This window comes from Ranitomeya imitator, chromosome 10 (genome assembly GCF_032444005.1).
Source record: "Ranitomeya imitator isolate aRanImi1 chromosome 10, aRanImi1.pri, whole genome shotgun sequence".
NCBI lineage: Eukaryota > Metazoa > Chordata > Amphibia > Anura > Dendrobatidae > Ranitomeya > Ranitomeya imitator.
Window position 1 is genome coordinate 138,890,574 of NC_091291.1, and position 27,013 is coordinate 138,917,586.

The 27,013-nt window shown below is 42.0% G+C and overlaps 1 protein-coding gene across 4 annotated transcripts in view; it reads left to right on the forward strand.

Annotated features, from left to right (window-relative positions):
- CASZ1 (castor zinc finger 1) overlaps positions 1–17,235 on the forward strand; it is a 245,546-nt gene extending 228,311 nt beyond the window's left edge. For all 4 annotated transcript variants that reach the window (XM_069742840.1, XM_069742843.1, XM_069742842.1 and 1 more), the window contains 16 exons: positions 796–1,666; positions 2,163–2,225; positions 2,535–2,625; positions 2,737–2,901; positions 4,951–5,123; positions 5,271–6,088; positions 6,335–6,443; positions 6,540–6,603; positions 6,735–6,889; positions 6,979–7,101; positions 7,189–7,506; positions 7,791–7,989; positions 8,082–8,253; positions 10,679–10,827; positions 10,913–11,135; positions 13,401–17,235. In XM_069742840.1, coding sequence (XP_069598941.1) covers positions 796–1,666; positions 2,163–2,225; positions 2,535–2,625; positions 2,737–2,901; positions 4,951–5,123; positions 5,271–6,088; positions 6,335–6,443; positions 6,540–6,603; positions 6,735–6,889; positions 6,979–7,101; positions 7,189–7,506; positions 7,791–7,989; positions 8,082–8,253; positions 10,679–10,827; positions 10,913–11,135; positions 13,401–14,509 — 4,802 coding nt within the window. In that variant the 3' untranslated portion in view covers positions 14,510–17,235. The remainder of the gene's footprint in view (positions 1–795; positions 1,667–2,162; positions 2,226–2,534; positions 2,626–2,736; positions 2,902–4,950; positions 5,124–5,270; positions 6,089–6,334; positions 6,444–6,539; positions 6,604–6,734; positions 6,890–6,978; positions 7,102–7,188; positions 7,507–7,790; positions 7,990–8,081; positions 8,254–10,678; positions 10,828–10,912; positions 11,136–13,400) is intronic.
- The last annotated feature ends 9,778 nt before the right edge of the window (positions 17,236–27,013 follow it).

Sequence of the window (27,013 nt, forward strand, 5' to 3'; positions counted from 1 at the left end):
CAGATAGTTTGAGGTTCACAATGGATTCTCGACTTCGCCGCTGTACAAGCGTTCTGCAAACCTTTTTGCTCAACTTTACTAGATTTTGTCTACGGAACTAAGTCAGGGACTTATATTTGCTTGTTGGTTACTCACAGCTAAAAGTTTCGCTGTTTCTACATCTAACATCTTACACCAAACATACAATTAGTTTACAGTTTGTATTAGAGGGTGTAGAGTTTAGAGAATGAACAGCAGGATGAATCACTTGTGTCCCTTTACTCTTACGCTAGTTTAATGGATAGCCACGTAGGACAACACAAGTAATAATAAGATAGATTTCTTATGGTGTCTTAGGTTTTTCATATTTCTGATGTTTTATTAAAAAAAAAGTGTAAAACCAAGCTTATATATTAGGAATGATGACATTTTCTACAAAATCAATAGTAGGGCGAACATTATCCAGGATATATGTATATATATTAGACATTTTCATACATTTTGACAGATAAGACTTGGCTCCACTTCCATTAAAATGATTCTCTTTCCTATTAGGCCAAGATGGGAGAGCAGAGACATTTATGAAAACTTTGTTTAATGTACTGAAAAGCCATCGTAGAGAACATTCAGGGAATTGATTTTCTTGCCATTGATGAACTCCTTTTTATTTTACCAGTATTAATTACTTTTTTTTTCTCTAAGAAATTAATTTAAAAGTCATAAAACCTAGCGAGTAAGCCAGATGTGTGTGCTAGGCAAGGATAGATCAAGGCTGTGCTCTCTGTGAATCTGAACATTTCATTTTTATGCATACAGGAGAAGCATCCTCGTTGAGAGATTATGCAGCCAACACTATGAGTGAATTTCTGGGGATGTTCGGGTACACGCAACCCAATGTGAGAGACGAGCTTGCAAAGAAGATTAGCTTTGAGAAGATCAATGCTGCTACCTCAGAGCAAACATCTGCTGAAGACCCCCTCAGCAAAAGAGCCAGGTTTTCCAAATATGAGGAGTATATCCGAAAACTGAAAGCTGGAGAAAACCTGTCTTGGCCTGCCCATGTTGTAAAACCTGAGGAAATCGCCTCCAAAACTGTACAGAGCAAAGAGAGCGCATCGACTTTGCAGCCAACTCCGCAGCCAACCCAACAGCCAACTCCGCAGCCCCTAACTACCAGAGGCCCAGGACTTGAGGCAATCATTTTGCAAGAACCCAAAACTACTGTTTTGCCCCTGACAACAGCTGGTAGCTCTCAAATGCAAGGCCTTATGTCTCGATCTTCCAAATATGATTTTTTTATTCAGAAATTAAAAACTGGAGAGTCTTTGCGGCCACAAAATGGAAACACCTACAAAAAACCTTCCAAATACGACCTGGAGAATGTAAAGTATCTTCATCTTTTTAAGCCAGGTGAAGGGAACCAAGACATGGGAGGATCCATTGCTTTTAAAACCGGAAAAGTTGGGCGCCCTTCCAAGTATGATGTACGCAATATTCAAAAGCTCACTCCACTGAAAGCGGCAGCAGTTGTCCCCAGTATATCCCCTGCTCCTCTCACAAGCACTCCTTCCACCCCTGTGCCAGCGTCTGAGCAGCCAGTCACATTGACGTTCAACACTCCAGAATATCTAAAGTCAACCTTCTCAAAGACAGACTCCATCACTACAGGGACAGTCTCCACTGTGAAGTAAGTACCTGCTGCGTGACTACATATCGGATGGGCCTACATTGCTCATATACAGATCAACCTTGCTGACATTAGTAAGAGATCAGAACTCGAGAAATCATTCAGGTTGTGTAGGCAGGAGAGGCACAGGACATAAAGCTCACATTGGTCAAAAAGTACAAAGTGTGTCCTAAACTATTGAGAAGGTCCAGGATGTGAAGGGGCAAAAATAAAAAGTTATACTTTGTTAGAATTTATTATAAAACTTCATGTGATGATGGAAATGGTGATTATTAGTTTTGTATACAGGTGAATAGGATCACTGCAGGCAGGTTAAATGTATGTGTGGGGGTGCCTGGCGCAGCGAAGGGGGTTGGTGGTCTAGATTCTGGATCTCAAGGGTTAAAGTAATTTGGCTGTGGATTACCAACATCCTGATCCGGGAGTGTGGCATGAGACGGAGCTGGATAGGGAGCTAAGTGGACTCTAACCAGCTCTGGCCTGTCTTTCTCACCAGGAATGGACTGCCCCCAGACAAGCCCCCTGAAGATGTAAATATTTACCAGAAATACATTTCCAGGTAGGAGTTTGTAAGGAGATGAGAATGCTTCTGGCTGTCTGTAGGACCATATGACATAAGCCCATGTGCCATTTTCACCAACATCCAAAGTAAACTTCTGGATTCAGCAAGACACCATACCCAGAATGTGTCTTCTGTGTGTATGTGTGCATTCTCTGCTGTGCCATTTCCATAGAAGATATACATCACAAACGGTAGTACAAGCAGCTATTAACTGTTTGTGATTAGTCTCCCAGTCCTTTAGGATTTTTTTTTTAACTATATTTGCATACTTTACACATTTTCACTGTTGGTATGGTTTTCTTGTAGATTTTCAGGCAGCCAACACTGTGGTCACATTCACTGTGCGTATCAGTATCGAGAGCACTACCACTGCCTGGACCCCGAGTGTAACTACCAGGTAATATCCCCGGCCATTGCTGCTGCCCTGTAGACTAAATGTATGGCAAGTAGTGGGCAGTATTTGTACATTCGTGTGACGGTTTCCTGTCTCCTTGTGTTCTTTGCTCAGAGATTTACAAGTAAGCAAGATGTTATTCGTCATTACAATATGCACAAGAAACGAGACAACTCTCTGCAACATGGATTTATGCGTTTCAGTCCTTTAGATGATTGCAGTGTTTATTATCATGGATGCCATTTAAATGGCAAAAGCACACACTACCACTGCATGCAGGTAAGTTTCGGGGCAGGTAGAGACAATACACCGTCGAAAACTGAAAAACTGCATTAAAAGGGTTTTCTGTAAAACTAGCTTAATCATTATACAAGGAGTCAACTTTTTGACATACTTTGAGTTAATTCCTCCCCACTTTCAACACCTGTTTGTGGTCAGTGTATAAAAATATTGTTAACGCTGAGATGTTGAACACATCCAGTCCCCCAGACTAAGCAGCCTGACCGGCATTACACCCATCACCTCCTGATACACTGCAGCAAACTGGATATTCAGAGGTTTGTGCTGTGGATTAATTTAGGACATATATGATAGTGTACAGAGGTGTGAGAATGGTCCAACTCACTAACAGCAGCAAGCAAAGATCTTGAAATTGGGGGAAATGTAAAATCAAAAGCGGGGATGTTGCCGAGACTGGTGATTTGTGCACCAATCTTAGAGTAAGATGTAAGAAGCGAACACCTGTTAATAAATTTCATAAATTTTTATCTGTGTGCCCCCAAATTAAATGACATCACCTTTGAAACTAGTATAGGTGTGTCAGTGGCGGGGAAACACAAAATCAGAGTCCTTACATTTCTGTTCAAGCGTAGAATTTATTTACATGAAAATCAGACCTCCATTTCCTAACAGCGATGTTGGCCACCTTTACATTCAGCGGAAACAGCTATGCTAGTGACCCCGATCGTTACTCAAAGCGGTCAGCCTGAACTTAGACATGAAAAGATTGGACAAATTGCAAGACCCAGGTCATAAAACAGTAAGCTGTAGAGTGGATTTGTGTGATCCATATAGAGGCAGCACCCTGCTTTATTATACAGTATATAAATACACCCCACCCAGAGCCATGATACTGCTCAGGTAACACCCTACTCCTTGATGCAGCATACAGGTTGTATCTAGCCCAAATACACAGACAACACCCTCCTATATTCTGCACAAAGGTGACATCTTAACATACCCCTCATCCTTCTCAGAGTCTTTAGCTTGTTTTCGTCACTAGATCCTAACTACTTATACACATACGTAATAAATGATTGTGGATCAAGTGATTTTATTGTTAAGTATTGGGGTAGTGATCAGTGTAGACTTCTGCTGGCTTCCATATTTTTGGGTTAGTTTCCTTTAGTGGCTTGCGTTCACCTTTTTGCTACTTTGATGGGTGGCTGCCGAGTATTGCTGGTTGCAACACACTTTTCCATACTAAATATAAAGGTGTGAAGAGCTGAGGCAACAAGATTTGTGTAGGACACACTTTGGTTATGTCCATAATTGGTGTGGATAAATTTCAGGTCCTTGTTTATACAAAGCCCACATTTTTCAAGCTTTAAAACCTAGTGCCACATTGCAAATTATTCCTGTGCAGCTTTTTGTTTAATTCTTTTTTCTTTTCTGATCCCGTGGTGAGGTTCTGCTTTTTTTCAAGGTGTCAACAGCGAGTATGCTTTTGTACAGCAAACAGCTGGAGATTTTTTTTCGTTTTGGGTATTTGTCAGAGGGTTTTGTTATTGTCTGTTCTCATCAACCTGCTAGCAGAACAGAAGTGAATAGGGGAAGGCACGGGAGGTACATTTTTTTTTCTTTCCCCTTTCACTTGTGAGATGGTGCAGACCCTGGTACTTGGCTCTTGCTTTCCCCCCTCAGCTGCCGCATTTACAGATTCCGTACTTTTTTTTTTACTCAATATGGCAAAGTTGCCCGCTTTGCCTGGAGACAGATGCCAGAGGGAAGACAAGTTGAACATTCCGTTAGTGACGTGAGGACTTTGAGCTTGGACTTACGGGATTCAGATAGACTTTCAGCTGTGGTTTTGTAGACCCTCGCTAATAATATCTTGTCCTTTTCTTCTCCCTTTACCTAATATAGCGATATCTACCTCATATAGCAAAATAACTTCAATATACCAGCTTGTGTGTTCTATCCAGTCCACAACTACTGGAGGAGATCACACACTTGGCATCGAATCGTCACTGTTTCGAGCCGTCTTCTCTTGTCTATGTATTCAGGACATGACCACTTGGCATTAACGTCACTTGTTCTGTTTCTCAGGTGGGATGTAACAAAGTGTACACAAGCACCTCAGATGTGATGACACATGAAAATTTCCATAAGAAGAACACTCAGCTGATTAATGATGGCTTTCAGCGCTTCCGAGCCACCGAAGACTGTGGCACAGTGGAATGCCAGTTCTACGGGCAGAAAACAACTCATTTTCACTGCAGGTAATGCCTATCACAATGTTCGCAGGTTTGGGCTGCAGTGGTCACATTGTCAGTTGTCTACATACGTTTAGTCTGCTAGTTATATGGGTCACAGCTTTTTTTTCTCCCCTTAATACAGATAAATAACCAGACTCATTTTGTTTTCAGACGTCCAGGATGCAGTTTTACGTTCAAGAATAAGTGTGACATAGAGAAGCACAAGAGTTACCACATAAAAGATGATGCATATGCAAAAGATGGATTCAAGAAGTTCTACAAATATGAGGAATGCAAATACGAGGGATGTGTGTACAGCAAGGCTACCAACCACTTTCACTGTATACGCACTGGATGTGGCTTTACATTCACTTCCACCAGCCAGATGACCTCACATAAACGCAAACACGAGAGGCGACACATCCGCAGCTCAGGGGTGCTCGGCCTCTCATCTTCCCTCATGGGAGGAAAGGACAATGACCTGGAAGAGTCCAGCAATGACGATCTCATTGACTTCTCTGCACTGAGCAGCAAGAACTCCAGTCTGAGTGCCTCCCCTACCAGCCAGCAGTCTTCCGTATCCCTAGTTCCAACCCTGTCTGAAGCACCTTCACCACAAACACATAAATCCACCAGCACCATTCCACCGACAACCAAGATCTCCACTCTTTTATCCCAGACTTTACCCACGAATCTGCCCCTGGCTTTAGCCCTGTCTAGCTCAGCACTACCTGCAGGTACTGGGCCATATTTTCCGATCATGAGTGGCCGTGGAAACCCCACATTACCTCTTAGTGCAAGTAATATAATGCCTATAGGTGCCCAAGATGCTTCTCCACAGTCTGCTTCAGGGGCCAGTGATCAAAACAGCACTTCCCCAGCTGCCACATCCATCATGGAGAAGATTTCTGCTAGTAAGGGTCTCATTTCTCCAATGATGGCACGGCTGGCAGCAGCAGCACTCAAGCAGTCGCCCTCCCCTGAAGCAGGTGAGATTTTTTTTCACAACTGCTAATGCTCCTTAATGATTTTCATATATACTGCTGCTTAGAGGAAAGTAATTAATCTCACAAACTAGAATGTAGTTTGCAACTTGTTTTCTTAATGTATTCCACAATGATATTTGGGTTTCCATTACATACAATTATCTGAGGTCAGCCTTTCAGGGGTGTGACATAGCTAGCCATAGTCATTATTGTTCACGATATTTACTTATTTCCTTAATTTTGGAATAGGCAATGGTCAAGTGTCGGGTCGCCTCAGCATCAAAGCAGACACTTCAGATGCAGAGGGAACGCTACAGAACAGCTCCCAGGAGCATAGCCTGGACCTGAGTCTGAACAGGTGGGAACATTATAGAAAAAAAATGCTGAAAATTACAATTCCATAAATTGTTTTGAAAAGTAACTTTGACTTAACACTTCTGTTCCTCTTGTATAGTAATGAGCCCAACGGCCCAGACACTGTATGCGATCCGCTGCTCCACCCCTCCCTTCTGATTAAGGTAATAGGAGTCAACATCCATTTTTTTTATTTAGAGGCAATCCTGTTGCTTTATGTACAGCTTTGTCCAGAATTTTGGATTTGTTTTTTTTACAGATTTGTCTCACATTTTTACATAATTCCTTTTGGCAGAACCAACACTCAAATGCAGGGAGCTTACTAAGTCTGAAAGCAGATGCGGAGAGCAGCGATTCTGGGGCTGGGGAGTCAACACATTATCTGGGCAAAGTAATGAAAGCCCTTGATCGTGAGAAGAATGCAGAACCTTGGAAGACATACCTGCGCAGGTAACATGCAGAAATCATGTCAAAGTGCAAGCCAGAAGAAATGTTTAAACCAGTGCGCTTTATATTAATATCCCCCCGTTTATCCTCAGATTTGACCCAGCTGATGTGTGTGACCATCAGTGCGATTTCCTGCATAAACTGCACTTTCATTGTATTGTGGAGGAATGTGGAGCTCTTTTTAGTACTCAGGATGGAGCCGTAAAACATGCAAAGTAAGTGGATAAACAAAAACAATGTATCCATGTAGAATCATTCTTTTTGTAGTGTCGAAATCTGAACTTATGTATTTTTCTTTACAGTTTCCACCTTCGGAGTGATGTCGGAACAAAAAGCAGCTCAGAAATCTCTTTTACAGGAGACTCGAAGGTTTCCCCGAAGTCAGCGTCACCTCCTATACCCGGTTCTTTGACACACGGATGTGATATTCCCGCTCCCTGCCTCGCTGCGGTACCATCTACACCAACTCTACTAGCATGGAAACAGCTGGCATCGTCCATACCACAAATCCCTCAAATACCAGCATCGCTTCCCAGTTTAGCTTCATCTCCTATGGCAACAACTTCTCTTGAAAATGCTAAACCTCAAGTCAAACCAGGATTCCTACAGTTCCAGGAGAAGTGAGTTCAATAATAAAACAGCAGCTCTGATAGGAAACTGATTTTACCATAAGATTACGTGATCATAATTTGGGGGTCCGTAAGCATTAGAGCACCTTTGGTACCTACAACTTAGGGTTTCTAGTTGCAGGAAATCATCAGTACCTTTCCCGTGACAAATACGGTTACCATCCTAAAACCTTGGTCTAAAATACAGAATATAATTTATCAAATATTTCTGACAGAAATCCAATTTTAATGTTGATACCAACTGCATTTTTCTCTTTTCAATACTTGTTTTGCAGTGATCCCTGCCTGGCCACCGACTGCAAATATGCAAACAAATTTCATTTTCATTGCTTGTTTGGAAACTGCAAGTACGTCTGTAAGACGTCTGGGAAAGCGGAATCCCATTGCCTTGACCACATCAATCCCAACAACAGTTTAGTGAATGTGCGAGACCAGTTTGCGTATTACTCCCTGCAGTGTCTGTGCCCTAACCAGGTGTGTCCACGACACAGTACACGTATGAAAGCTGAGCCAAACATGACATTTCATTCATCTCATCGTCTCTCGCCTTTCTTCAATCTGTTTAGCACTGCGAGTTCAGGATGCGCGGACACTACCACTGTTTAAGGCCCAGCTGTTACTTTGTCACCAATATAACCACGAAGCTTCCATGGCACGTTAAAAAGCACGAGAAGGCAGAACGGAGGGCAGCAAATGGCTTCAAATACTTCACCAAGAGAGAAGAATGTGGTAGAATGGGTGGGTATAAATAAGGAGGTAAACAGCCTCATACTATGTCTACAAACAGAAGTTTGACCAAATGCCTGAAATTAACCTATCAGCAGGTTTATGAGAAAGGCATAAAATGGCGAGAGACCTTGATTCCAGAATGGAGCCACTTTTATCAATACTTTCCAAAGAATCACTGTGTCTGGTGTAGCACTAGCCGAGGGGCCGGTTCTCAATATTTATGAGCTACAGATTGACAGCTTTTATCCTATACTGTGTATAGTGAGACAGCGTGTCAATCAAAGGCTTAGCCCACATCTTAGAAACAGTGAAAGCTTGGCAGCATGAGCATTACACTTGCCTGTCTCAGCTTGTGTTGCAGTTAATAGTTGTGTCATGAAAATTACTTCACCAACAAAAGTGTATTCCTCACGGTGGAATCGGTGCCCTCGGATGGGGCAATCACTACTAGGGACGGGTTCGCTTTATCACATTTCTCATTACAAATATATTCTCTAATGTAGAGTATATGCTTTAGCTTCATTACCCTCAGTAACATAACGGCAGCTTGATGTATGGGAAGAAACCCTGAGTCCAGCAATTGGTCACTTACTGGGCTGCTTGCTGTCGTTTGGATCTCTGTATAACCTCGCCCACACCACGGATTGGCAGCTTTCTATGGACAATCTACATAGGCCAAAAGCTGCCAGTCAGTGGTGTGGGAGGGGGTTATACAAAGCTTATGAATACAGAGGACTACCTGGCAGCAGGTTTACTAGTCCTCTAGTGTTAATGTGCTGATGATAAAAAGTAAAAACTACAGGAACCTGCAAGAATCTGCTGCTAGTTTAGTTCTTTCATATAGCTGTGTTCTGGAAATATCATATCTGCAAAGGGAAATATATCATATAGCTGCTAGAAAAGCAACTGAAGGGGGGACTGTTTTACTCTGATTTTGATCACTGGAACATGATTATTTTGGAAAATGTTATAAAAAGTTACCCAATTTAAAAAGAAAAGTAAAGCAACTCAATAAATTTATAAAGCAACATATGCACTTATATAAGGTGTTTTCTATCTTTGGGAACTTTTTTTTTTTTAGTTACCCAAATGCATGTATTTAGGAATGAAAATATTTTTACAATTGGGTTTCATAGAGGCTCTTCATTTCCCTGTAGATGTTAACCTAGGTGTGGTCACAAATCAGCGGAGAGGAGTTCAGAATAGAACAGATAAGTCCGGGGAGTTCACCTCACATTTTACCCACAAGTCCATCAGGATTTCAGCGTATCTGCCAAGGGGACCATGAATGAAGAAGACAGTCACTAACTGCACTGTCTGAACCAATTTTCGACAGTATCCCAGCTTTTTCAGGCAGGCACAAAAATGTGGTTGACTGGATCTTAGTACCTACCTTAAAATGGTGGGTGCTGCCAAAAATGAGGTCAGACAGAGCAGAAAGTGACACTGTCTGCTTTATTGAAGTCAATGGCCCCATTGACGGATACACCCCAATCCCGTTTTTCAGGGATTTGGCCGTGTGGCTAACAACGTTATTTTAATGTAACCAAAGAGTTGCAGACTCTTCCATTAGAACTATCTACTTTTCCATCAGAACTATCTCACTGACAGATTCTCAATGAACTCTTTCTGCAGCCACTGTCAATAGAGAGAAAACAGTGTAAAAATGTTAATAAAACCTGAAATTGGAAAAAATGATTTTTAGCCCAATTCAGAAATATTTAAGCAAAAAAAAAAAGTTCCCGTTAAAAATATATGATCTTTGATACAAATGTCTTCTAGCCATTGCCATTGCTTTTCGGTCTTATTAACCGCTGGTAATATAGTGCTACGTAACTATTGGAACAGTCCTTTGACAACAAAGCTAATGGTTTTAAAATAACAGAAAAAGAACTGGGCGATATTAGTCACCGTGCAGATTGTATCTCTCGTTTTTCTTGGTTTTCTTGCATAACTAAAACCTTTGCAAACAAACAAAACAGAAGACCTCACCCTGTTAACTCAAAGTATTTACGTCCCGGGTTAATAGTGGCTTGCAGTAACCACGGCGATCAGTATCAACATACACGAGCCAGTGCCGTGTCCTCTTACAGATGTCAAGAGACGGTTCTTGCTCTTATTTGCTCACCTTTTGGAGGTACAGGTGCCGGGCCAGCTTACAAAGTCAGGCAGCGCTGTCATGGTGACTGCAAGTCCTCACCTGCCAAACCCTCCACCTGTTTGTTCTGGTTGCTAGAGAAGCAACGGTCAGAAAATGAGAAGAATGAACAACGTATTTTATCATTCTGAACCTGTGAAATGCTGGGCAAGCAGAGTAGATTGGAAAAAAAGTAAAATAATCCAACATCCAGAACGCTGTTTAGATCTCTCTTCATATTCTATCAATCTATGATACAAGTGAAGTATTTAACGTTCCTTCCCTTTTTCTCGACAGGGTGTAAATACAATCAGGTGAATAGTCACTTCCACTGCATTCGCGATGGCTGTCAGTTTTCATTCCTCCTTAAGCACCAGATGACCTCACACGCCCGCAAACACATGAGGAGAATGCTGGGAAAGAATTTTGACCGGGTTCCTGGACAGGTGCATCACGAGAAATACTTTCAGCCTCGTAATTTAAACAGTGCGAATCACCAGACACATTGTAACCAGCGGTAGTCTCTTATAGGTGGCATCACATACTCCCATGGGTGGCAGCACGGCCCACAGTCCATCGTCTACAGAAAACCCTTCATCGTTCCAGACCACGTCCCAAAACATGATGGACACGGAGACAGATGAGTGCATGGACTACACTGGTTTGGGCAGCCCTGGTGGGATGTCGTCAGAGTCCTCCAACCTTGATCGTAGCTGCTCCAGTACTCCAGTGGGTAATGAAAGTGCAGAACCAGGTAAGAACGCTAAAATGCTTCATCTTGTCATACTAAGAGAACTTGTATGGCTTCATAAATGGAAGCACACAGTATCAAAATATTTAATTCATGTCATGGTAATCCTCTCCTGCCGGTTTATATTAACATTATCGCCCACCCCATTTCACATTGTATCCATGTGGTCAAGTATTGTGAGTCCGGATGTCCCTCTTCTGTTGTGTGTTTCATTTCATCTCATCATTTTCTCTCTTCAGCTTCTCATTTGGTTCATTTTGTTCTGTTTCTTTTTTTTCCTTTCTCTGTTCGGTTTTCCTGCTTTCTTCACACTTTCCAGGCTACCTGGTTCCTTCTGCTTCTGATGACGCACTCACCCACAATGCGCCTCCAGCAACGGCTCTGCCTCATGCTTCTTCCTTTCCTCCTGCCTTGGTTCGGCCTCCCCTCTCTTCCCTGCCGTTCCTGCTCTCTCCATCCTGTGTCTCATACTCCTTGATCACTGCCAGCCTTGGGGTCAGCAGGGGCATTGTGGTGCCAACAAGCAGCGCTCCAACCTTTACACCAGTTATAGCCACTCCAGCTCCAGTCAAAAGTGATGTCCCACTAGTACAGGATGCAGCAGGTACCGTTCAGCTTCTTACAAAACAAAAATACTAACTGCTTTCATTTTTTATGTTTGCTGCATTTTGTATGATTACATGTAAAATAGGACTATTGAAGAGGACTCGTCACTTGCTCAAAAAAATTAAGTTTGCTTTTGTAGCGCATCATGTGAAATCTCTATTTGTAGTTCCACTGGGTGTTTCTTCAGTCTTTTCTGGGGGTATACGCTTTCACCCCTTCCTACCGAACACAGCTCAGCAGCTGAACAAGCAGTTTCAGATGCTGCCTAGCTGTGACTGGCAGCGTTGGGGAACATACTTCCACAGAAGACTCTGGTTGCACTACTATCAGAAATTTCACTTACTGCGCTCCAAAAGCAACAAATGTGAATATCTCTACAATGGAGCGACGCAGCACAAAACAGAAAAAAGAGGCAGAATCAAGGAAGCTCAGAGATTTTTTTTTTTACAAAGCCATTTCACTCAATTTTTTTGAGCAGTGATCAGTGTTTCTCTTTAAATGAGTCCAATACTAATTTCTACATTGAAATCAGGCCCAGGGTGGTATAAAAATAATGGCTACTCACCTATTGGATCCCGGTCAGTCTTTCTAATGCCCTCCATTGGATCCACATAATGTTGCCACTAATTGACTGCAGGACTCACCAGCCAGTCACAGCAGTGATAATGTCCAAGTGATAAAACCTTCAATATAAGTAAATAATAGCACACTACATAAGTGATACATTGCTGAATTCAGTGTTTTAACTCCTAGCTCATGCTGTCCTCAGATTACATATCAAAAACCTGCTGACAGATTCCCTTTGAAGGTGCTTATGTAATGTGGGACAATGTGAGCCTATAGCTACTTATTCCATAGTACATTTCCAGCCATTTCTTTGATATATCCATATCAAAACATGGACAATGTTGTAAAATGCCTTCAGGTTGATGTGATTTTTATATGACTAGTTATTTACACCCTTTAGAGGCTGTACCTGCATATGTAAACCATCAGTGGAGGTAGGATACATTTCCAGGCTTCCTAAACCTTGGGGCTGCAGCTGGTTTAATAAACATCTTTCCTGACTTTCAGATTTACAATATTACAACCACAAACATGGCGCACATTAGAAAATGATTAATAGGATGTATCTGCCCCCAGAGAGAAAACTAAGCAAAAAATATGGTCTTTGTGCATACCGTAAAATATTATGCTAACATAGTAATTGCTGAAACGCAATTACATTTTTGGCCAAGAGTTAAGCAAATATATACTCATGGTGTTACATGCAAATGAATGCATAAGTTGGGCAGCTGGGGGGTATGGTCACAGGGAAGTGTCCGTCACTGCTGCCCTGACCTCAGTTTCTGTATAGCACCCACTAGCATATGGCTTTACCATAAAAGTCTTTCCACTGTAATACACCTTAAACTTTCAGAGGTTTCCACATGCCCTTTATACAATTACTAATTTCACAAGTCTTTCATGTTGATGTTGCAAGTGTTTGATTGCAGTTAGTGCTGGTAAAAGGGATACTAGTAATTAAGCAAAATGTTTAACACGTTTGTATCCTATACCTCATCTAACCATCCAAAGTAACAATAATATGTAAAATCTACAATGCTACATGTGCTCTCCCTTTATACGTAATATCACAATGGTGGATATTTTTCCCTGCAGGAAACACCATCACTATGCCAACTGCTTCTGGAGCCAAAAAGAGATTCTGGATCATTGAGGATATGTCTCCTTTTGGCAAGAGGCGGAAGACGGCTTCATCACGCAAAATGCTGGATGAAGGGATGATGCTGGATGGATTCAGACGTTACGACCTGTATGAAGATTGTAAGGATACAGCGTGCCAGTTTTCCCTGAAGGTCACTCACTACCACTGCACCAGAGAAAACTGTGGCTACAAGTTCTGTGGACGAACCCACATGTATAAGCATGCACAGCACCACGACCGAGTGGACAACCTCGTTCTTGATGATTTTAAGCGTTTTAAATCCTCCCTTAGCTGCAACTTCCCTGACTGCCAGTTCTCTGGCAATAGCACACATTTTCACTGCTTGCGTTGTGGGTTCCGCTGTACCGACAGCACGAAAGTGACCGCTCACCGTAAGCACCATGGAAAGCAGGATGTCATCACTGCGGCAGGCTTCTGTCAATTTAGTTCCAGCGTTGACTGCGAGGTGCCTGAATGCAAGTACAAGTTAAAGTGCTCACACTTTCATTGCACTTATCCCAGCTGCAAGCACACTGTGGTGGGAATGTCTCAAATGGACTCACACAAGCGTAAGCATGAGAAACAGGAAAGGGGGGAACTACCTTCAGTGTCTCCTGGGCCAGAGGGGTCAACCCAATGTAGTGCTGACTATGACCTCCAAAATCAAGCAGTGAATTTGGACAGCTCCCTAAACTTGAGCACAGACACTCACAACTCTCTTCTGTTCCTGCAAAATGCTGCAGGGGTGGGCCTAAATGACTCCCTCGACCTTAGCAAGAAACCACAGGATGGTGCTGAGAGTCTACATAGGAGTAACACTCAGATGACCACTTGTGGGGATGTTGATGATGACATGTCTCAGGATGAGGAAGACGAGGATGATGAAGAGGAGGATGAAGAAATTAATGAAGATGAAGATGATGAGGAAGATCTGAACACAGATTCTGATGATTCCTTGCCCGATGGTGAATGTTTATCACGGAAAGAGAAAGAAAGTGCTGGGGATTCCACAAACCACTGTGATACCTCCAAAACTCCAATGAACCTCCAAACATCCATCTAACTTCACTTAGAACTGAATGTTTTATAAAGTACCCCCCTTAGAGGGCTTTACTCTACTCTCTTCACCCATAACCCCCTTCTGCCAAAAAAGGAAGAAAAAAAAGTTTTAAAAGAAAAAAAAAAAAAGACTCAAAGAACAAGTGAAGGAATAGGAACCTTAATAAAAGCAGCTTCTGCAACATTGGACTCAACCAAGTCATCAGTTACATAGGACTCAAGGGGGCATTTCTGCTATTCTGGCCTCCTCCGTTAACATCCACTCACACTGGTGCTTGAGAGCAGTAGGACAAAGGACATCAAATTTGACTCCTTGAGATATGAAGTCCTTGTATTACATCATTCATGGAGGGGTAAGAGGTGGGTGGAGGGAGAGAAGTACTTTTACTCCTTTTCCTAAAATAGGGGAAGTTCCGATATAGTTATGGCAAGGGAGGAGGTCAGATGGGCTGGGTTGGTGGGTATTTATTGACTAGCATTATCGGGCGCCCTGTGACGAGGCTCTCTCTCCTGTTCTTCCAGTTTCTCTCTGGGCTGTTCCCAGGAAGCTATTGTTTTATTTTATAAATATTTATATAGAAAACTTTCCTCTGCACCAATTGCTATAGTTTATTTATTTATTTTGGAATTTTTTTTGGTATAATAATAATAATAATAATAATGAGACTTTTCTTACAAGAACAGCCAGGAGAACCTCACATCTGTAGAGGAGGCCTTCTACCCAATAGGACATGCTGTTACGGCTTGTGAAAAATATTGGAACTATTAGTGTGTGGAAAATTACATCAAAGAAGGAAGGATTCCTGTAGCACATCCTGGAGACAGCTCCATATCACTGCTCAGGGGCCAGCAAGGGCCACAGCTCAATTTAGCACCCAGTAAGACCAGTGACCTCGATAGATTACTGATCTGAGCAGTCACATTGAGGGTTAGAGAATACACCACTGACCAAGCACAGGATGTCCCCTCTCTCTCAGGTAGGAAACGATTCAGTAAAGAAACTCATTCATTAGGGCAAGTGCAGATGGATTGTTTTGAATTAAAGAATAAAAAATTTCTTTGCACTTAATAAAACACTCTGCTTCCCTGTATCTGTCACTAGGTCAGGTGTTTTAGGCCCTTTATCCTGATTCAACAAAGTTATATGGGAACGGATGCAGTACAAAAGTGTTGAATTGATGAGGTGAATCTCTGATCAAGATTGTGTGTTCTGTGAATCAGCAAGATGCAATTATACATGCATTGTATTGAAAACACTAAAGGCCTTCTCTCTAAGAGACAGGCGATACAGGCCCTAACCACCGAATTGAATCCTTTAATAATTATTTGTATTCACCCTTAAAAGTAGACTGCAAAAAGATTAGGTGGGGAACGCCTCAAAGTGTTTGCAACAAGCGGTGTTGGAGCAACATATTCATGCTGATTAAAAAAATAAATAAATGAAAAAGTTGTACAGTATTTTTTTCTGTAAAGGTTATATATAGAACAAAAAGTAAAAAAAAAAAAAAAAAATTAAAGTAAGCTTGCATATGGTGGCTGGTGGAGTGTCTTACCATCATCAGATGTCAGACATCAGCTCCCAGAACCTGCTCGAATGCCTTTTTTTTAAAAAAAAAAAAAAAAGCTTCTGATTTCTCGAAGTTTGACTTCACTTTAGCACTGAAAAGCGTGATTCCGACTTTTAACTTGAATTTTATAAAAAAAAAAACCCTAAATAATTTTTTGGATGATATGGAGGATTGTAATCTTCAGATCGTTAATATAAGTTTGTAGTTAAATATTTAATTTTATGGGTTTCTCCCTCAATCAGTTGAGTGCTCCTCCCATTACATTTTTTATATTATTATTATTATTGTAATTATCTGTGAGATGAGTATTGGGAAATTAGCGCCTCTCGACTTTCTGCAGCTGAGTTGACCCCCACTGTGTTGTTCAAACATCAACATCTCAAAGTCAAGGTTAATAGTATGAAAACATACTATTTGTACTTTGTAGCTGAGATCCTTTTTTTTTTCAGATACAGTGAGGACAGGAAAAATAAATAACCCAGTGTATCTGAAATGTTTCCTTTTGCGTGTAAACATCACTTGGACCTACAAAATCATCAGGGATAGAATAAAATGGAGGCTTTCTGTCCAAACAAAAACTACTAAGGACACTAAAATTTCTAGAATCCAAATACATCTCCCCACAAAAATAATTGTACTCAATGTAGTAAAAAAGGGGAATAAAATGAATAAAAAATATTAAATTGATGAAAGATCAGGTTAAAGATTTTCGTTAACCTGATATTGCACAGTAGGACATAAGCCATCTCCAAATCATCTGCAAAATTTAATGTATTTTTTTTTCTGTGGAAGCAAAACTAAGGTCACCCTGGCTAATGACAGTTTACTATCTATATCTGGATACTTTATGTGTATATTGATATAGGTATAAGCATGTGTACATTTGTATATAATGGGGTATGTGATAGATATATGTTATATATGTATTACATACAGATATATACTGTAACATTATTATTATTAATAAGCCAGGTAAGAATGAGTTCTTCTAAATACTTGAATTGGACTTTCCCGCATTGATAAGAACTGAATATTTTTCCACTTGAATTTAGTGCTGTTAGAAATTTAATATATGTGTTTATTTATTTGATTTTTTTTTTTTTTTTGCATGACTGATGCAAGGTTTGACATTTTCACTCAATAAAAACTGGAAAAAAAAATAGACCATTTGTGTCAGTTGTCTTTATGCAAATTATTTTAGGAAATCCACCATCAAACGCCTCAGTTCAATATATAGGACAGGAGGAAGAACTCCAGGCGTAGCCATTAAATGGAAGTTGAGATTGATGCCACCAGAGGAATCGTCTCCTTTTGGTCATAATAGAATCCGTGTAACGCATAAGTTGTATGACATATACATTAAATATGTTAATATAGGCTATGCACTTGTAGCAAATTGGTCACATATAGGCCATAATGGCATGCATGTTTCATTGAGCAGTCATGAAAAGGTCATGACTTATTCATTAAATAAGAACTATCACATGGTGAAGAGTGGCTAGTTTTTGTGTTTATTTTATTCTCACTTATTGTGTTTTTGTTTTTTAAATCCTCAAGGATGTGGCTCACAGGATTCTCGGGGGGCACGTATTTAGATTGCGCAGCATAATTACACCGTGAGCACCATTTCTCTGCACTAAGACATCAGATCCCAGTTATCAATGTACCATTTCATTCACCTTCCTATGACCTACATGTCCATACAGACTGCTTAGAAGAACAGATTCTGACAAGTTCCCTTTGATCTCCGCGCTGACGATCTGGCCAATTACTTCAAAGAAAAAATTGACCACATTCGACAGGAAATCATCTCCCAATCTCTTCATACCATGCACTGTCCTACCTCCCCCACTGCATCTAGTTCACTCTCTGACTTTGAACCAGTTACAGAAGAAGAACTAAGCAAGCTCCTTGCATCCTCTCGCCCAACCACTTGCACCAGTGACCCCATTCCGTCACATCTCCTCCAGTCCCTTTCCCCGGCTGTCACCTCTCACCTAACAAAAATATTCAACCTTTCCCTCACTTCCGGTATTTTTCCCTCCTCATTTAAGCATGCCATCATACATCCATTACTTAAAAAACCATCCCTCGATCAAAACTGTGCCGCTAATTATAGACCTGTCTCTAATCTTCCCTTCATCTCTAAACTCCTCGAACGCCTGGTCCACTCCCGTCTTACCCGCTATCTCTCAGATAACTCTCTTCTAGACCCTCTTCAATCTGGCTTCCGCTCTTTACACTCTACTGAAACTGCCCTCACTAAAGTCTCTAATGACCTACTAACAGCTAAATCTAATGGTCACTACTCCATGCTAATTCTCTTGGATCTCTCTGCAGCATTCGACACTGTGGATCATCAGCTCCTCCTCACTATGCTCCGCTCCATCGGCCTCAAGGACACCGTTCTCTCCTGGTTCTCCTCCTATCTCTCTGACCGATCCTTCACTGTATGTTTTGCTGGTTCCTCCTCCTCTCACCTTCCCCTTACTGTTGGGGTTCCTCAAGGATCAGTCCTAGGCCCCCTTCTCTTCTCGTTGTATACTGCCCCTATTGGACAAACAATCAGTAGATTTGGTTTCCAGTACCATCTCTATGCTGATGACACCCAATTATACACTTCTGCTCCTGATATCTCGCCTGCCTTATTAGAAAACACCAGTGATTGTCTTACCGCTGTCTCTAACATCATGTCCTCCCTCTATCTGAAACTAAACCTGTCAAAAACTGAACTCCTCATGTTCTCTCCTTCTACTAACCTACCTTTGCCTGACATTGCCATCTCCGTGTGCGGTTCCACCATTACTCCAAAGCAACATGCCCGCTGCCTTGGGGTCATCCTTGATTCCGAGCTTTCATTCACCCCCCACATCCGATCACTGGCTCGCTCTTCTTATCTGCATCTCAAAAACATTTCTAGAATTCGCCCTTTTCTTACTTTCAACTCTGCAAAAACTCTTACTGTTTCACTTATTCATTCTCGTCTGGACTATTGTAACTCTCTACTAATCGGCCTCCCTCTTACCAAACTCTCCCCGCTCCAATCTGTCCTGAATGCTGCTGCCAGGATCATATTCCTCACCAATCGGTACACCGATGCCTCTACCTTGTGCCAGTCATTACACTGGTTACCCATCCACTCCAGAATCCAGTACAAAACTACTACCCTCATCCACAAAGCACTCCATGGCTCAGCACCACCCTATATCTCCTCTCTGGTCTCGGTCTACCACCCTACCCGTGCCCTCCGCTCCGCTAATGACCTCAGGTTAGCATCCTCAATAATCAGAACCTCCCACTCCCGTCTCCAAGACTTTACACGTGCTGCGCCGATTCTTTGGAATGCACTACCTAGGTTAATACGATTAATAAAAAAGGGGAGAAGCCAGCACTGCTTATGGTCAGAACGCAATAACTGAAGTGCAATTGCACATAAATTCTAACTGTATTTCAAATATGAGACATTTAGCAAACAATTGATCAATTCTTTGAGCTACCCCGCCACTTCACGGCAATCTCATAATGGGGCAGTCCTAATCTTCGTATTTTATTTACGTTGTGCCATTATGGCTTCCTGAATGTATAAAAAAAAAAAAAATACGATTAATCCCCAATCCCCACAGTTTTAAGCGTACCCTAAAAACTCACTTGTTCAGACTGGCCTACCGCCTCAATGCATTAATGTAAGGATCTCATTCACTTTATGCAGTTAATAGCCCTCTGTGTCTGTACTGTTACATACTTAGGCAGTTAACTGGTTCATGCAGCTTTACATGAACACCCGAGCCTCACACTATGGCTGGTCCGAATAACTATAGCATTTGTTACCATCCACCTCTCGTGTCTCCCCTTTTCCTCATAGTTTGTAAGCTTGCGAGCAGGGCCCTCATTCCTCCTGGTATCTGTTTTGAACTGTATTCCTGTTATGCTGTAATGTCTATTGTCTGTGCAAGTCCCCTCTATAATTTGTAAAGCGCTGCGGAATATGTTGGCGCTATATAAATAAAAATTATTATTATTATTTAAAAAAAAAAGGAATATCCAGAGAGCATCCATCACCCAAAGGATGTGACTTATAACAAAGTCTCTGCGAGGTTAATATAGCGCTATGGACACATTTGGCATGTTCGCTTGGATAAGCGAGGGAGGGACCCCAGTGTTAAACCAGCTGTACCCCATATATATTTGTTTTACAGAGAGCCAGCACAGTTTTTAAATAGATTAGTGACCCAGACCCATTTTTTCCAATCTGACAGGGGTTACCCAATGTATCCCAGACACATTGTTAGTTGTAAATAGGTTTTACATTTGTTTACACTACAATATTGCTAACATCCTAACAGGCCACCATAGCTAGCACATTCTGCGAACATTACACGGCCTAACATTGCCATGGTAGTCACAAGGACCACACAAGCACGGTATTGGGGTGCCTATGGATTAAAGGGGGGGCCTATCCTGACCATGTTGCTATTGCCCGTGTTGCTATTGCCCGCTGTTTCTAGAGTGGTAAATGGCCCCGATCAGTTGAGGCTGATGTAGCAGGATGTCAGCTATAGCGGGGGTGTCAAACTGCATTCCTCGAGGGCTGCAAACAGGTCATGTTTTCAGGATTTCCTTAGCATTGCACAAGGTGCTGGAATCATTCTCTGCAGGTGATTAAATTATCACCTGTGCAATGCAAGGAAATCCTGAAAACATGACCTGTTTGCAGCCCTCGAGGAATGCAGTTTGACACCCCTGAGCTATAGTACACTGCTGTCACCCACTTCATTTGGATGCTATTTTCTTATTTCTCAGATCAGTAAAAAGGCAGTCATTAAAAGGTTAAGGCTATGTGCACACTTTGCAGATTCCACTGCGGATTTTTCCGCAGCGGAATTGCAAAATCCGCAGTGAAAACCCATCGCGGTTTTTACTGCGGATTTATCGCGGTTTTTACTGCGTTTTCTTCTGCGGATTTTCAACTGCAGTTTTCTATTGGAGCAGCTGAAAATCCGCAGAAAAGAAGTGACATGCTGCGGAATGTAATCCGCAGCGTTTCCGCGCGGATTTTTCTGCAGCATGTGCACAGCGTTTTTTGTTTCCCATAGGTTTACATTGAAATGTAAACTCATGGGAAACTGCTGCGGATCCGCAGCGGTCAAATCCGCTGCGGATCCGCAGCAAAATCCGCAAAGTGTGAATATAGCCTAAATATGTAATCAATAGATGCAGAAGATTTATAAAATGTTCACGAACAAAAAGAACAGTGTTAACTGTATATTTAGCAGCTTTCCTGACATCATGAATCGTCAGTCATACATTCACCGTTACATACAGAAGCCTCTCAGAACAAAAAGAGTCAAGTAAATCAACATCAGAAAATGATCCATTATCAGATAAGTAAAAAAGGTCCATTCATTAGATCCATACATTGCATGACACACACTACACAGAAGATACTTGATTAATAATACCCAGAGTCGACTAAGCATATGATCCAACAAGTCTGGGACAGCCATCTAGATCTGCGCACAGGCAGATTGCTGCAGGAAAGAACTCTTTTACAGTTCTAAATACGAGTTGTGGATTCCCAAATTTGTGTTCACACTTTAAAAGGGGTTTCTGCAAATTCCAACAGCGTCAATAAAGTGTTAGAAACATTCTATGTGGTTTCTCCTTGTCACCTCATCCTTCGCTCTTTTTTATCTGACCCCCTGCAGCTCCGATATCATTTCACTGACAGGAGCCTGAAATAGTCAGTCCTGGAAAGTATCACATGCCCCCATTCTAAGGTGGAAAAATTACCTATCCTAGGAGCCTTCTGTGACCCAGTGTCACCCCCTAGTGCCTCTAATTACTTTTAGTCTCTCTATTCAGTTTCTCATTTTTAGTTTTTTTGAGGAATGTGTGTAAAGCAGGTTAGACAAGTTTGTATCATCTTAGTAGTAATAAGTTACAGCTAAGGACACAATAGCTGCAAACAGTGCTGCTAGTTAGTCGTGCAGTCTTTACTCATTGGTGGGATATGTGAAGTGCAGTGCTCAGGATCGTGTCCTTAGTGGCACCACAGTCACACATTACAGGGAAGCAGCGCTGCTAGTAAAGTCCTCAGTGCCATCTTGCTATCTTTATTCATTGTGCACAGGATGGTATCCTCTTAGCAGTGCTATAGCACTGGACACATGGCAGAGAAGCAGCGCTGCTAGTAAAGTCTTCAGTGCCATCTTGCTATCTTTATTCATTGTGCACAGGATGGTATCCTCTTAGCAGTGCTATAGCACTGGACACATGGCAGAGAAGCAGCGCTGCTGTAGTGTTGTTTCCATATACGGTGTTCTTTGCTGTATTGCAGCTTTAATGCAAGCGCCCACCTTGTACTTACAGACCGTAACTAGTGCGCATAAGCTGTAACTGCTGCTGCCTGCATATATTAAAGGGATCACATCTGTGCATGCTCATCCTGCAACAGAACTACACCGGGACACTACCAATGGGAACTACTTGGGAGAGAGATTTATTACAAACAATGCAATTTGGATAACTGATACACAGCTTGTAAGAAAATTAATAATATATGTATTAATACAAGATGGGTTGTGTGGGAATGCCTCTTTAACCCCTTCATGACCCAGCCTATTTTGACCTTAAAGACCTTGCCGTTTTTTGCAATTCTGACCAGTGTCCCTTTATGAGGTAATAACTCAGGAACGCTTCAACGGATCCTAGCGGTTCTGAGATTGTTTTTTCGTGACATATTGGGCTTCATGTTAGTGGTAAATTTAGGTCAATAAATTCTGCGTTTATTTGTGATAAAAACGGAAATTTGGCGAAAATTTAGAAAATTTCGCAATTTTCACATTTTGAATGTTTATTCTGTTAAACCAGAGAGATATGTGACACAAAATAGTTAATAAATAACATTTCCCACATGTTTACTTTACATCAGCACAATTTTGGAAACAAAATTTTTTTTTGTTAGGAAGTTATAAGGGTTAAAATTTGACCAGCGATTTGTCATTTTTACAACGAAATTTACAAAACCATTTTTTTAGGGACCACCTCACATTTGAAGTCAGTTTGAGGGGTCTATATGGCTGAAAATACCCAAAAGTGACACCATTCTAAAAACTGCACCCCTCAAGGTACTCAAAACCACATTCAAGAAGTTTATTAACCCTTCAGGTGCTTCACAGCAGCAGAAGCAACATGGAAGGAAAAAATGAACATTTAACTTTTTAGTCACAAAAATTATCTTTTAGCAACAATTTTATTATTTTCCCAATGGTAAAAGGAGAAACTGAACCACGTAAGTTGTTGTCCAATTTGTCCTGAGTACGCTGATACCTCATATGTGGGGGTAAACCACTGTTTGGGCGCACGGCAGGGCTTGGAAGGGAAGGAGCGCCATTTGACTTTTTGAATCAAAAATTGGCTCCACTCTTTAGCGGACACCATGTCACGTTTGGAGAGCCCCCGTGTGCCTAAAAATTGGAGCTCCCCCACAAGTGACCCCATTTTGGAAACTAGACGCCACAAGGAACTTATCTAGATGCATAGTGAGCACTTTGAACCCCCAGGTGCTTCACAAATTGATCCGTAAAAATGAAAAAGTACTTTTTTTTTCACAAAAAAATTCTTTTAGCCTCAATTTTTTCATTTTCACATGGGCAACAGGATAAAATGGATCCTAAAATGTGTTGGGCAATTTCTCCTGAGTACACCAATACCTCACATGTGGGGGTAAACCACTGTTTGGGCACATGGTAAGGCTCGGAAGGGAAGGAGCGCCATTTGACTTTTTGAATGAAAAATTATTTCCATCGTTAGCGGACACCATGTCGCGTTTGGATAGCTCCTGTGTGCCTAAACATTGGCGCTCCCCCACAAGTGACCCCATTTTGGAAACTAGACCCCCCAAGGAACTTATTTAGATGCCTAGTGAGCACTTTAAACCCTCAGGTGCTTCACAAATTGATCTGTAAAAATGAAAAAGTACTTTTTTTTCACAAAAAAATTCTTTTCGCCTCAATTTTTTCATTTTCACATGGGCAGTAGGATAAAATGGATCATAAAATTTGTTGGGCAATTTTTCCGAGTACGCCGATACCTCATATGTGGGGGTAAACCACTGTTTGGGCACATGGCAGGGCTCGGAAGGGAAGGCGCGCCATTTGACTTTTTGAATGGAAAATTAGCTCCAATTGTTAGCGGACACCATGTCGCGTTTGGAGAGCCCCTGTGTGCCTAAACATTGGAGCTCCCCCACAAGTGACCCCATTTTGGAAACTAGACCCCCCAAGGAACTTATCTAGATGCATATTGAGCACTTTAAACCCCCAGGTGCTTCACAGAAGTTTATAACGCAGAGCCATGAAAATAAAAAATAATTTTTCTTTCCTCAAAAATGATTTTTTAGCCTGGAATTTCCTATTTTGCCAAGGATAATGGGAGAAATTGGACCCCAAATATTGTTGTCCAGTTTGTCCTGAGTACGCTGATACCCCATATGTGGGGGTAAACCACTGTTTGGGCGCACGGCAGGGCTCGGAAGGGATGGCACGCCATTTGGCTTTTTAAATGGAAAATTAGCTCCAATCATTAGCGTACACCATGTCACGTTTGGAGAGCCCCTGTGTGCTTAAACATTGGAGATCCCCCAGAAATGACACCATTTTGGAAACTAGACCCCCAAAGGAACTAATCTAGATGTGTGGTGAGGACTTTGAACCCCCAAGTGCTTCACAGAAGTTTATAACGCAGAGCCATGAAAATAAAAAAAAAAATTATTTTCTCAAAAATGATCTTTTAGCCTGCAATTTTTTATTTTCCCAAGGGTAACAGGAGAAATTTGACCCCAAAAGTTGTTGTCCAGTTTCTCCTGAGTACGCTGATACCCCATATGTGGGGGTAAATCACTGTTTGGGCACATGCCGGGGCTCGGAAGTGAAGTAGTGACGTTTTGAAATGCAGACTTTGATGGAATGCTCTGTGGGCGTCACGTTGCGTTTGCAGAGCCCCTGATGTGGCTTAACAGTAGAAACCCCCCACAAGTGACCCCATTTTGGAAACTAGACCCCCAAAGGAACTTATCTAGATGTGTGGTGAGCACTTTGAACCCCCAAGTGCTTCATAGAAGTTTATAATGCAGAGCCGTGAAAATAATAAATACGTTTTCTTTCCTCAAAAATAATTATTTAGCCCAGAATTTTTTATTTTCCCAAGGGTTACAGAAGAAATTGGACCCCAAAAGTTGTTGTCCAGTTTCTCCTGAGTACGCTGATACCCCATATGTGGGGGTAAACCACTGTTTGGGCACATGCCGAGGCTCGGAAGTGAAGTAGTGACGTTTTGAAATGCAGACTTTGATGGAATGCTCTGTGGGCGTCACGTTGCGTTTGCAGAGCCCCTGATGTGGCTTAACAGTAGAAACCCCCCACAAGTGACCCCATTTTGGAAACTAGACCCCGAAAGGAACTTATCTAGATGTGTGGTGAGCACTTTGAACCCCCAAGTGCTTCATAGAAGTTTATAATGCAGAGCCGTGAAAATAATAAATACGTTTTCTTTCCTCAAAAATAATTATTTAGCCCAGAATTTTTTATTTTCCTAAGGGTTACAGGAGAAATTGGACCCCAAAAGTTGTTGTCCAGTTTCTCCTGAGTACGCTGATACCCCATGAGTGGGGGTAAACCACTGTTTGGGCACACGTCGGGGCTCAGAAGGGAAGTAGTGACTTTTGAAATGCAGACTTTGATGGAATGGTCTGCGGGTATCACGTTGCGTTTGCAGAGCCCCTGGTGTGCCTGAACAGTAGAAACCCCCACAAGTGACCCCATTTTAGAAACTAGACCCCCCAAGGAACTTATCTAGATATGTGGTGAGCACTTTGAACCCCCAAGTGCTTCACAGACGTTTACAACGCAGAGCCGTGAAAATAAAAAATCATTTTTCTTTCCTCAAAAATTATGTTTTAGCAAGCATTTTTTTAGATTCACAAGGGTAACAGGAGAAATTGGACCCCAGTAATTGTTGCGCAGTTTGTCCTGAGTATGCTGGTACCCCATATGTGGGGGTAAACCACTGTTTGGGCACACGTCAGGGCTCGGAAGTGAGGGAGCACCATTTGACTTTTTGAATACGAGATTGGCTAGAATCAATGGTGGCGCCATGTTGCGTTTGGAGACCCCTGATGTGCCTAAACAGTGGTAACCCCTCAATTCTACCTCCAACACTAACCCCAACACACCCCTAACTCTAATCCCAACTGTAGCCATAACCCTAATCACAACCCTAACCGCAACACACCCCTAACCACAACCCTAACCCCAACACACCCCTAACCACAACCCTAATTCCAACCCTAACCCTAAGGCTATGTGCCCACGTTGCGGATTCGTGTGAGATATTTCCGCACCATTATTGAAAAATCCACGGGTAAAAGGCACTGCGTTTTACCTGCGGATTTTCCGCGGATTTCCAGTGTTTTTTGTGCGGATTTCACCTGCGGATTCCTATTGAGGAACAGGTGTAAAACGCTGCGGAATCCGCACAAAGAATTGACATGCTGCGGAAAATACAACGCAGCGTTTCCGCGTGGTATTTTCCGCACCATGGGCACAGCGGATTTGGTTTTTCATATGTTTACATGGTACTGTAAACCTGATGGAACACTGCTGCGAATCCGCAGCGGCCAATCCGCAGCCAAATCTGCACAGTGTGCACATAGCCTAATTCTAAAGGTATGTGCACACGCTGCGGAAAACGCTGCGGATCCGCAGCAGTTTCCCATGAGTTTACAGTTCAATGTAAACCTACGGGAAACAAAAATCGCTGTACACATGCTGCGGAAAAACTGCACGGAAACGCAGCGGTTTACATTCCGCAGCATGTCACTTCTTTGTGCGGATTCCGCAGCGGTTTTACAACTGCTCCAATAGAAAATCACAGTTGTAAAA